Source organism: Aphelocoma coerulescens, chromosome 18 (genome assembly GCF_041296385.1).
Source record: "Aphelocoma coerulescens isolate FSJ_1873_10779 chromosome 18, UR_Acoe_1.0, whole genome shotgun sequence".
Taxonomy (NCBI): Eukaryota; Metazoa; Chordata; class Aves; order Passeriformes; family Corvidae; genus Aphelocoma; species Aphelocoma coerulescens.
The window spans coordinates 501954-513709 of record NC_091031.1 but is presented as its reverse complement, the minus strand read 5'-3'; the positions used below and the strand labels follow the sequence as shown (position 1 = coordinate 513709).

The window sequence follows — 11756 nt, the reverse complement described above, 5'->3', positions numbered from 1 at the left end:
GGGCTGATGCCCGCACCCACAGGCACAGCAGTGAATGGCCTGACCAGCCTCACTTGGCCCCCACCATCCACCCTCTCCCCACATGTGGGGCCAGGGCTCTATCTAAGGTCATCTTCAGTCCCCCCAGCCTGTACCCCTCCCTCCTGTGCTTGGGGTGCTGGTTTCCAGCTGCAGCCCTGCTCAGCCCAGCCACGGACCCACCGATTCAGACCCTGACACCCAGCTTCATCCCAGACCTATCTCCTCTCTGTGGATGTGCCAGATAACCTGGACTCCTGACAACTCTGCCTCCCTTCCTAGCCTATCCCACTCCCAGGCTGACAGTTCTGTCACTGCACTCAGCTCCTGGCCCTTGGGGCACAGCTGGCCCCTGCAGTGCCTGGCACAGGTCTCCCGGCTCTCCAGGGACAGTTTGTTCTTCCCTCTCCACCCCAGCTCAGCAGCACCATGCCAGCCCACAGCTCTCGGGGAGCCCCTGCACCCCTGGAGCAGAAGCCTGCCCTGAGTCCCTCCACACAGACAAAGCAAGAGGACACTGAGGGTGTGAGCAAGGCTGGAAACGTGGGGTGTTTAATGTGGCACGAGCTGAATGGGGGGGTCAGCATGCTGGCCCACACTACTGCTGCATCTACGCAAACATGAGGCCTGGCCAGCAGATAACCTAATGGAAGAGGAAGTGGCTGAGGCTGAAGGCCCCCCGCCCAGGGCTGCTGGTGGGGAGCGAGCCCTTCCTGAGCAGAGGCTGCGGCGAGCAGTGACAGGATCTGCAGAGAGAAGTGACGCAATTCACTCCCCGCAGGGGTACCCAGCCCCCCACTGCAACACCTGCACTGCAGAAGGAAAGAGGGCCCGTAGTGGTTTGTTGCCTTTCCTGATGGTGCTGAGCACCTTCTGCCCATTCCAGGTGGGGAGCACGGCCTGGTGCGAGGAGGAACACGGTGCAAGTGTCTGCCCTTCCTCACACCAGGGCACCAGCAGTCACACCAGCTTCTGCTGGTGCCAGCTCAGCCAGTGCCATGACAGGCTGTGCCTGACAAACCCAGCTCTGGAGTGGGGAGAGGGGCTGAGCCCCCTGCCCACCCCAGGTGAGAAGCTGCTGCCTGTTCGCTAATGTGGCAGGGGCTTAAAATTGCTCCAACTCTTCCAGGTGTGTCTGGTTGGCCTTGAGGCGCTGGAGTGAGGGAATTCACACACTGGTGCAGCTGCTGGGGGTAATGGCACTAGGGTGACTAACAGCATAATGGGCGTGGCACTCCTGGGATGAGAGGGACAGGGGCTCCTTGGCCACCTGGCCTGGTACATGAGGAGCGGGAGGGGCCTGGTGCTCAGGGGTCCCCACTGTACTTGATGAGGTGGCCGCTGAAGGTGATGTAAGTGTCGTACTCATCACTGAAGACAGCGTTCTCACGCTCGCCCTTGTAGAGCCGCACCCAGACCTCATCCTGCTCCTTCAGCTCCAGCATGACGCTCTGGCTCTGCATGATGCTGCGGTCGCTCACCTGGGCGTAGAGGATCACCACCTCCACCCCGTTGCGCATGATGTGCAGGTACGTCTCCTTCTGGTTCCAGGTGTGCACATTGAGGCTGAAGTAGTAGATCCCGGGGATGTAGCAGTAAAACTTGCCCGTGAACATGTTGAAGTGGTCGTAGAGGTTGACAAACTCCGTGTCGAAGATGAGGGTCTGGTAGTAGTCGTTACTGTGCAGGGGTTTCTTGCGGCCCACGGAGAAGGCGGCGTAGTGGCTCTTGCAGCGCTCCCCGGGGGCGCCCATGCTGCCCTTCTGTCCCTTGGGCCCTGCATGGCCCCTGCTCCCGGCCACCCCTGTCTTGCCGAACTTGCCCTGCATGCCACGCTCACCGCGGTCCCCCTTCTCTCCTGGGCAGAGCAGGAGGGAGAGTTGGGCTGTCAGGCAGGGGCCAGCACTGAACCCAGCGCCCTGAAAGCCCCTTCCCCAGAGACGGATGGGGGGAGCAGGGACCCACCAGTCCTGCGCCTGCCCCTCCCCAGGTTCTGATGCTGCTGCCCAGAGGCCACCAGAGCAGGGGCTGCTCACACCCCAGTGTGGCTCCTGCCCTCTGTCTGTGCAGGGCACAGGACCACTGGCACCACCCCAGTTTCTCACTCCCAGTCTGTGCAAGAGCTGGCACTGTGAGCCAGCACAGCACTGGACCTGAGGCAATGCTGACAACACAGCGTAGGGTCCTGCCAGCCCTCACCTTTCAGGATGGTCATGTTGATCTGAGGCATGGGCTGGTACTGGGGGTAGAAGCGCTTTTCGGGTGGGGGGCAGCAGCGGACACAGCGGGGCTGTGGGGGCAGCTCCTCCTGGGCACCGTCAGCCTTCTGCTCCTGTGTGGCCCTGGCAAGGCAGAAAGCAAAGCACAACAGGGAGCTATGGTGGGGCGGGGGCCCTCTGCGGTGCCAGGGCTGCCCTGGCCCCTGCTGCAGAGCACCCTGGCTCTGGGGTCCCCTCACCTGGCAGCTTGGTGCTCAGATGGGGCCTCATTGGGGTCTGTCCACCATCGCTGGTCAGGGATGGAGCTGGTCTGGCTCCCCACAGGGCAGGGCAGCAGGAAGATGAGCAGGACACCATGCACCCACAGCCCCTCCATGCCTTGGCAGTGCCCTGTGAGGTGCCAGGGACAGCTGAGGGGGACAGGCATGTGGAGATGCCCAGCCCAGCCATGCCCCAAGCTTTCCTGGGACACTGCGTAGCCCCAGGCTTCCAGCTGCGCTGTGGGACACAGTGTCACCCCAGTGAGCACCTGGGGAGACCCACGTTGGGGCAGTTAGGGGGCTCTGGGCTCACCAACACGAGGTTGCAGCCTTGCAGCCCCTGAACCCTGGCACATACGGCAGAGGAGATTACCTCGGGAGCTGAGAGTGGAGCAGAGCAGCAGCCTCTGACTGGCCAAGTCCTGGACCAAGCACTGCTGCTCCGGCTCAGCCTGGCTTCAGCTGCCTCCCATGGATGCCCAAGAGCAGCAATTTAGGGTGTCAGCACCTGAAAAATTACAGACAGCTCTAGATGCCATGGGGCAAATATCAGGGTGCAGCCCTGCCTGTGTGTGGGACCCCAGCTGGGCCCAGAGAGGGTGTCTGCACCCCACTCCTGCGAGGGGCTCCAGTGCCCTGGGGGCTGCCAGCCCAGGGGTTTGTAAGGGGACAAGACCCTCTCCTCCAGAAAGAGGAATGTGGGCTGGCAGCCCTACCTGGGAGCTGGCTGCCACAGGGAGAAACCTTTCTGAGAGCCCACATCCTGTATGAGGCCAAAACCAATATTTGCAGTGGTGGTGGGACTGTGGCCCAGCCCGGGCACTTTGTGGCCCCTCCCCACATTATCAAAATCGTATCTGCTGGAGACGTGGGGCCGGGCACGCAGCACCTTGCCCTTTGGCCCCGAGACACCAGGACAGCCTTGGCCAAACAGGGGTGTAGCACTGCCCAGCGCTGGGCATCCCGTAGTGGCAGGGTCAGAGGTGGTGCTGGGTCACGGAGCCTGCCGGGATGGGGATGGCTGCTACGAAGGCTCCTGTCCCAGCCAGGTGCCTCCCTGGGTCAGGATATGGGTGTGGCATTTGCCGTTCTCCCCTCCCAAACACCTCCCATGGCACCGCCTGGCTCTGCCAGCATCCCAGAGCACCGGTCCCAAGGCGCAAAGGGCCCTCACAGCCCTGTCCTGTGTTCTGCAGCTGAGCCAGGCCATTAATGATTTTGAGGCAGAATCCTGTTGTTTTGGTGAACGCCTGCTCTCAGAGCCCCGGGGTCCCCAGTCAGTGATTGGTGGCTGTCACCATTGTCCCCAGGTGTGGGGTCTGGGGACCGCCGCAGTGGGTGCGGAGGGCGTTTGAGGCCTGGGCCGGATGCCTGGATTATGAGTCACTGGAGCTGGGAGGGGGCGGAGGGATCGGGAAAGGCTCCAAAGGGCTTTTCCTGCTGCTCAAACCCTCTGCCAAGGGCCTGGCCTTCATACACTTCCGGGTGCCTCTGTCTCTCCATCTCTCACCCCGTTGTTTCGTGCTGCCAGGTGTGGAGGGAGGCAGGGCAGAAGCGGATCCATGGATAGAGACATGGAGGAGGCCAGCCAGGGGCTTGTGAGCAGCTGTCACCCAGGGGAGCCTTGGCCCTGGCTCTGCTCACCCTGTCTGGCCTCCGGCTGCACCAGACGCACAGCACTGGACATGGCACGGGCCAGCCGGGGGTTTGGGAAGCCTGTGGCATTCCCTCAGCTCTGGGACCATCAAACCAGGCTTTCCTCTGGGACACGGAGCAGGCTTGGCCCTGGGGAAAAGAGAGTGTCACAGGGAACTGCTCTAGGAGGAGAAACCCTTCACCAGGAAGTTCCCATGGTGGAAGGCAGTGCTTCCCAGGCTGTCGGGAGCAGAGGCGAGTGTGCAGTGGGCGCAGGGTGCTGTCAGCAGCACACGGGGTTCGCTGGGCCTCCGGCGTGTCCCCCCTGCACCCCTCAGGTGTGCTGGGCAGGAGGTGCCCACCTGCGCACAGGCACACACGGCCCTGCCGAAGGACGCGGGTTTTCCATCGGGGTTGGATGCTCTCCGGAGCAGTCAGAGATTTAAACTCAGTGGCTGCAGAAGCCTTGGGACTGCAATCAAAACATTCCAAAATACATTCCAGATGGAGATAAAGGCTAGGATGAAACGGAACAAGCCCTAGGGGAGGGATGAGGGGCTTGGGGCGGTGTGGAGGCAGCAGGACCTGCCTTCCCAGCTCACCCTCTCCCTTCAGGATGGTGGATACCAACTTCCCTGCACCACAACCACTGTGCCTCTGGGGTCCTGCTGGTGGGCCAGGTCTCCCAATTTCTGCTGCAGATGCTGGAATGGTTGCAGAGACCTTTTTTTTTCCCTGGAGCAGGGCAGACCCGGCAGACAGCAGAGCAGGGGCTGCATGGGGCAGATGTGGGGAAGGACCATGGGGTAGTTGCAGCCCTCCAGCTCCTGTAGCACCAGCAAGACATTGTGCTGGGGACCCCAACGGCCACTGTGACCCCCACAGAGATGCCGAAGGTGGCCCAGCATGGGCTTGATGTGTTCGTAGCGATGGGTTTTTTGGGAACGCAGGTGGGGCAGGGCTGGAGGGGATCTGTGTCCCCCCAGAGCCGCCGTGGGTCGGGCTGTGCCCTCAGACTACTGTGAGGCTCAGCCGTGTGGTCCCCACTGCTCCTTCGCAGGCAGGGCAAGGGCCTCACTCGACTGGGGGGGGCACGGGGACCGGTCCGCCTCGCTGGACGTGAGCCAGGACACCGAGCCCCTGGCGAGGCGGAGCCGCCTCCCGGTGCCTGGGCACCGCGCCCGCAGATGGGCGCACAGCGCGCTGCAGCTCCGGGGCGGATCGTCAGGGCTGCGGCGCCCTCCCAAAGCTGCCCCCCACCTACCTCTGGGGCAGGGCCTCTCCCTCCGCGGCGCTGCCTTTGCTGCCCTAGAGCATGGCCCGGGTCAGCGCGGAGCCTGCCCACGGCCGGTCGCTGCCTCCCGCTCCGGAGCCGCCTCTCCTCGCTCGGCCCGGGCGGAAATACACTTTTTAGAAGCGCAGGAGGCAGCGAGGCGAGGGACGAGACTCGCAGCCCTCCCCCGCCAGATGTGCGCCCGCGGCCGCCTTAACTATGTGCGCTCCCGGACCGGCCGCCTCAGCCGTTTGTGCTCCGGGGCGGCGGACGGGGAGCGGAGGCGGCACGTGCCAGCGGCTCCCCAGAGCCGGTGCGGGGCCCGGGATCCCGGAGGGTGCAGCGGGCCCCGGCACAGGACCTTGACCCATGCTGGCAGCGCCGAGGCCGTTCCCAGCCCCGAGGGCACCACGGCCAGCACAGCCCCACCGGGCTCCAGCCTTTGACAGCCGGACACGCACACGGGTCCGAAGGCCCGGGGCTAGGTCTACCCCGCTCCCCCACCCCGAGCGGCGGCGGGACATAGGGGGCAACCAGGACAAGGACAGAATGTGTTGCGGGCTAGGGCAGGGCAGCACTGGGGTCATGCCTGCCGGGCAACCCCGCAGAGCCGGCTCGGCCCCCGCACTGTCCCCGCCGCTGGGCTCCGGCCGCCCGAGCGCGACGCCCGGCTCCGGCGGGCCCTGCTCAGCGCGGACCACAGCTCCCGGCAGACACCGCGGCGCAGCGGGAGGGGCGGTGAAGTGCCGTGACGCGCGGGGTCTCCTGGGATTTGTAGTTTCTGCGGCAGACGTGGAGGTCTGGCCGCTCCCAGGCGCGGCGGCGGCGCGCGGGGCCGCCGGGAGCTGTAGGCGGCGGCGGCGGCTGCGCGCGGGGGAGGCGGCGCCGCGGTGAGCGGGGACACGGGCGGGGGGCGCCGGGCCGGCGGGCGGGCGGGGGTCTCCACCGGGCGGGGGCACCGCGGCCCTCGAGCACGCTGCCCGGGCCCGCAGCGGCGGGGTCCTCGGGGCCGTGCCCCGCGCGGAGGTCCCGGGGGCGCGGAGGATCTCAGGGCCCCGCTCAGTCGAGCGATGTCCCGGCTGCCCGACAGCTCGCCCGGGGAAGGGGCGTGGGGGTCCCCGAGGGGAGCGTCCCGTGTCCATGTCCGGGGGTGTTGGAGGGTCCCCGTGTCCGTGCCCGGGGGTGTCCGTGACCGTGCCCCGACATTTTGAGGGTTCCCCGTGGCCGTGCTCAGAGCGGGCGCTGGGGTCCCTACAAACGCGGTGGGGGTCAGTGCACCGAGAGGGGTCCCCGGGGCTCTGCCGAGGGCCGCGCTCCGGGATCCCGACAGGGCGAGAAGCGCTCCCGTCCCCCCGACCCGTGGGCTCCGTGCCTGTGCCCCGCCGGAGCTCCCCTGCCCGGGGCCGGCCCCCCACGCTCAATGCCGCCTCTGTTTGCCACTGGGGCTGCTGAAAGGCACATTGAGACCCTGCGGGATGGGCCCTTTGTAGAAAGCCGTGGGATGGCAGCTGGGGATCTCTGCCCCGGGCTGCATGGCACGGGGTGAGCACGGGTCCAGCCCCGGGTGGCTGCTGGCCGCCCGGAGTGCCCGTCTGCGGGAGCCCGGGTCGCTGCTGCAGGGAGGGAGGTGGCAGCGAGGGGCATTGCCGGCACCCCGGGCCCATGGGTGGGCACAGCCCAGGGTGGGCTCACGATGCTCACATATGTGGAGGACACGCTGTGAGCCTGGGCAGGGATGAGGGGCTCCTGTGTCTATAAGGCTGGGCAGGTCAGGGTGTGTGTCCCTTGGACCTGGGCACTGCGCTTCCTGCTCAGGTGTGGGCATCCTGCTTGGGCGGAGCTGCCACGTGTCTCCCAGTGTCCCTGTGTGCCTGGGGACAAGCTCATGCCTCATCATCGGTTCCTGGGGCTGTGGGAGCTGGGCCAGGCTGCCCAGACCCTCTGGAGGGAGTAAGAGTCATCCTTGCCACCCGAGGGGAACCCACTTCCTCCCAGGACTCTGTGGGGACGTGCCCCAGGACACTGTGACACGGGGCTCACCTTGAGCCGGATGCTTCAGCTTGCTGCCTGAGCTGCAGTGACCATGGGACAGGTAGAGGTGCTGGGCAGGTCATGCAATCCTGCCAACATGCTGGGGCTCCTGGTCAGGGGGCGCAGAGGGAGCCAGGTAAGAGGGGCTGAGAGTGATTCCAGCAGCATTCCTGGGCATGCTGGCTCTTACCTGCACGAGGTGGGAGCACCTTCTGCTGCAGGAGAGGGGATGGGGCCCCTCGTGGCTGTGTTATGCTGTCCCCCGAGCTCAGTCAGCACCAAATCCAGCTCTTTGACCTTCTCCCTCCCCTCTTGCCACCAGGTTCTCCTCGCCTCCACTCTGATGCCAGTCCCGCCCTGCCATGAGTCTATGAGCCCCCTCCGGATCAGCGTGGGTGGTCTGCCCGTCCTCGCGTCCATGACCAAGGGTGCTGACCCCCGCTTCCGACTGCGCTGGAAGGCCATCGTGCTGTCCTCAGCCTGCGTGGGGTTTGTGCTGCTGCTATTCTGCCTGCACCGTTCCTCCCCAGCACGGCATGGCCCCCCCAGCCCTCGCACCTGGCAGCTTGGCCTGCAGGCAGGGGACCGCTACAATGACACCTACCCGCTGTCCCCCCCCCAGAGGAACCCTGAGGGCGTGCGCTACCGCATCGGCGTCATTGCAGACCTGGACACGCAGTCCCGGGGCTCCCAGGAGCACACCTGGTTCAGTTACCTGAAGAAGGGCTACCTGGTGCTGTCAGACAGTGGGGACAGAGTGACAGTGGAGTGGGACAAGGATGAGAGCATGCTGCAGTCCCACCTGGCTGAGAAGGGCCGGGGCATGGAGCTCTCAGAGCTGGTGGTTTTCAACGGGAAGCTGTACGCGGTGGACGACCGGACAGGTGTGGTCTACCAGATCGAGGGCAACAAGGTGGTGCCCTGGGTGATCCTCCCGGATGGGGATGGTACTGTGGGGAAAGGTGAGCTCCCATCCTGCCCCGTGGAGCCCTTGGCTCTTTTCAGCTTGCTGGGGTGGGGTGCCCCTTTTCTGTGACCTCTGAGCCTGGCCAAGACAGGGCAATTCCTGCCAAGGGACGAGCTGGCTGCAAGGGGGACACTGTGCTCAGCACCAGGCTCTGGGGTGTAGGGTTTGGGGTATGTGGAACAGTCTGATGACCACGTGCTGAGTGAGCCCCCCTCATGCCATTCTTTCCACCACAGGCTTCAAGGCAGAGTGGCTGGCAGTGAAGGACGAGCACCTGTATGTGGGAGGACTGGGCAAGGAGTGGACCACCACGACGGGGGAGGTGGTGAACGAGAACCCCCAGTGGGTGAAGGTCATTGGCTACAAGGGTGACGTGAGCCACGAGAACTGGGTGACAAACTACAACGCGCTGAGGGCTGCAGCGGGGATCCGGCCCCCAGGTATAGAGCAGGGCAACCTCCTGCCACCCCATATCCCACACCAGAGCTGTACAGTCACCTCCCCAGGGATACTGGCACTGGGTGAGATTTAAAGGCTGCTGGAGGCCAGAGATCTCCCCTTGTCCTCGTCATTTTTCTGTGCTGCCTGTACCAGGAGCAGCTGAAGGGTGGCTCAGCCAGCATTGGGCCTGGTAGCCAGGCCCCCCTGCCTGGCTCTGGGAGGAACTGGGAGGCTGCTGCCAGGCAGTGGGGCAGGAGAAGGCAGAAGAGTTCATAGGGGATGCCTGTGCAGGGCTGTGGGGTGTTTTGGAGGGCAAGGGAGAGGGTCCCGCCCCAGCATGGCTGGTGCCCCTGTGGCCTGTGTGGTCACACTCCACTTCCTGCCGCAGGGTACCTGATCCACGAGTCGGCCTCCTGGAGCGACACGCTGCAGCGCTGGTTCTTCCTGCCGCGCCGCGCCAGCCACGAGCGCTACAGCGAGAAGGCGGATGAGCAGCGAGGCACCAACCTGCTGCTGAGTTCCACCCAGGACTTTGGGGATGTGACAGTGGGGCATGTGGGCAAAGTGGTTCCCACCCACGGCTTCTCCTCCTTCAAGTTCATCCCGGACACGGACGACCAGATCATTGTGGCGCTAAAATCAGAAGAGGACAATGGCAAGATCTCCAGCTACATCATGGCCTTCACACTGGACGGGCGCTTCCTCCTGCCCGAGACCAGGATTGGAAGTGTGAAGTACGAGGGCATTGAGTTTATTTAACAGACAGCTGGACCGAGTGGAGGCATGCGGGCGGCCTAGGGGTGTGGGCAGGCCATGCTAGCCTGCTCCCAGCCCGGGGTCCGTGAGGGATGTCGGGCAGCGCTTCCAGCTCTGTCCTTGGCCCTGGGCTCTTCTGTAAAGTGTTGGCTGAGCTGCAGCAGGTGTGGTGCAAGTGTTTCGGCAGTGGCACCTGGTGGCAAGGGACCGCCACCACAGGGTGCTCCCGCCCCGGGGACAGTGTCCACATCCTGGAGTGCTGGTGCCCAGGCCGGCCCCGCTGCAGCCCTTAGCGCCCAGCCCTGAATTGCGACAGAACCATCTGCGGTGGCTCTGGTGATGTCTGCGCTCTGGGTTTGCAGCTGAGCCCCAGCTCTACCGCTCTGCCTTGTGTGCCACGAGGCTCCCTGGGTGGAGGGGGAGGGTGTGCAGCCAGAGTGGGTCAGACTTGGGGGATTTCATCAGGCTTTTTCTCCAGAAGCTGATTTTCCTTCCCTTTTCCCTTAAGCTGGGTGAGGTGATTGCTGGCGTGACACTCCTGTTTCAGAGAAAAGTCTCCCATGGGAGGGGACAGTGTCTGTGTCCCTGTGCTCCTGTGACCGCAGGGGATGTGGCAGTTCCCTCACCACTGTGGTTCCAGCACAGTGGCTGTGCCTATGGGGCAGGGAGAGCAACTGTGGGTGATGGGGCCACCAGCTGTGGCCAGATGTAATGTGGGCCCATCCCAGTGCCATTCCCAGGCCGCACCCGCGGAGGTGTGTGTGTGCTGGCCATGTGTCTTCTCCAAGCCCTGTCTGCACATGGCTCTGGCCCCAGAAATGCCTCCAGCCCCAGAACTGTAGCTCTGGGAAGAGCTGAGCCCCATACAGGAACCGCTGGGAGCTGGCAACAGTGCAGCCGTGCTGTCCAAGGGCTGCCGTGCTCGGTGCAGGAGCAGAGCCAGGAGCCAGTTGTGTTTCCCAGAGCCGGCAGCAGCTGAGAAGCATTCACAGCAGCCCAGGGCTTTGGCTAGGGAGCCCTCCCCATGCTTGCCAGCATGTTGTGAAATCGCAGCCGCAGCCTGTGGCCCCCAGGAGGAACTTGCATGGTTTCAGGAGCCAGAATTGTCAAAGGGGCATCTGCTGGCCCCAGGACCCTCCTGACCCCTCTGACAAGGGGGCTGCAGCTCCTGGCCTGCCCGCGCTCCCTGGCTCAGCCCTGCCCTGCCCCAGGTCACAGGGCAGCGTGTCCTCACACCAGGACCAGTATTTGGCTCTGTAGTGTCCCCAGTTTGGTCCCCTTTAACACTGTCCCTGGGGTGGGTCTGCCAGCAAGTAGGGCTTCATAGAGCTGGGCCTGGCCACTGTGGTTTGGGGGGTCCTTGTGCCCCCTGTATCCCTCTGTCATGCCCTGGCACTGCTGTGCTGTGGGGTCCAGCCATGCTCAGGGAGGGAGAGGGCCTGTTGGTGCAGCAGTCAGGCTGTGGTTTGGTGGAAGGATCCACAGAGTGGCTGGGGCCCTCCCAAGAACCCAGCCAGGCTGCTCCCCCCATCCCTGTTTACAGTGTCAGCACCTCCGTGAGCCATGCAGAACGCATACGAGGCCAGACATGTGTTTTCATTTAGCCCAGACAATGACTCGGCCTGGGCTGCGAGCAGATGCGCTTGTCTCTAGACGTGGACCTGTCCCCAGTGCTGTGGGGACGGTGACCTGGCTTTGGCCCCTGCACGTGGCCTGGGGATTGTGCAGCACCCGGCCCAGAGCACCCAGGATGCATTTGCAGCCCACACTGGGTGCCAGCTGGCCACAGTCCATGACAGCCACTCAACCATCGCTTGGCAGTCTCTCCTGGCCTCACTCACCCTCCTAGCCCAGCGCTGGCAGCTCCACAGCACCTGTTATGGCCCCAGGGCTGTGCCAGTGGCTGTCCCTGCTACCTGATCCCTTCTTGTCCTCTGGGCTGAAGCATCCCTGGGCCCCTGCTCTCAGCACTGCACTGCCCTCAGAGCAGCAGCACCACTGCTTCAGGCAGCTGGACCAGCAGGGATCCTGCTGCTGTTGAGCCCCACGGTGCAGTTGGTGACCTGGAGCCCCATCTCCAGGTGTCATCCAGCATCCCAGCGCTCTCAGTGCTGTCACCTCCCATGTGTTCCCTGCAGGCTCAGCCAGGGCTTGGG

At 64.5% G+C, this 11756-nt stretch overlaps 2 protein-coding genes across 8 annotated transcripts; one reads left to right on the top strand and one right to left on the bottom strand.

Moving 5' to 3' along the window:
• Positions 1-549: 549 nt before the first annotated feature.
• Positions 550-5726, bottom strand: C1QTNF1 (C1q and TNF related 1). Of its 4 annotated transcripts, XM_069032666.1 has the most exons (6): positions 5397-5725; positions 4142-4282; positions 2871-3005; positions 2477-2627; positions 2218-2360; positions 550-1876 (listed from the first exon to the last, which is right to left on the bottom strand). In XM_069032666.1, exons 4-6 carry the CDS (start codon positions 2611-2613, stop codon positions 1326-1328), a joined length of 831 nt encoding a protein of 276 aa, XP_068888767.1. In that variant the 5' UTR covers positions 2614-2627; positions 2871-3005; positions 4142-4282; positions 5397-5725; the 3' UTR covers positions 550-1325. The 4 variants fall into 4 exon arrangements, with proteins under 4 accessions (XP_068888767.1, XP_068888768.1, XP_068888766.1 ...); XM_069032667.1 differs by lacking the exon at positions 4142-4282 and having other exon boundaries at positions 2477-2647; positions 5397-5726; XM_069032665.1 differs by lacking the exon at positions 4142-4282.
• Positions 5727-6203: 477 nt separating this feature from the next.
• Positions 6204-9760, top strand: CANT1 (calcium activated nucleotidase 1). Of its 4 annotated transcripts, none has more exons than XM_069032688.1 (4): positions 6204-6295; positions 7759-8320; positions 8640-8843; positions 9233-9760. In XM_069032688.1, the coding sequence occupies exons 2-4, from the start codon at positions 7780-7782 to the stop codon at positions 9601-9603; spliced, it is 1116 nt and encodes a 371-aa protein (XP_068888789.1). In that variant the 5' UTR covers positions 6204-6295; positions 7759-7779; the 3' UTR covers positions 9604-9760. The 4 variants fall into 4 exon arrangements, with proteins under 4 accessions (XP_068888789.1, XP_068888787.1, XP_068888788.1 ...); XM_069032686.1 differs by having other exon boundaries at positions 7759-8398; XM_069032687.1 differs by lacking the exon at positions 6204-6295 and adding an exon at positions 6892-6947 and having other exon boundaries at positions 7759-8398.
• Positions 9761-11756: the final 1996 nt, after the last annotated feature.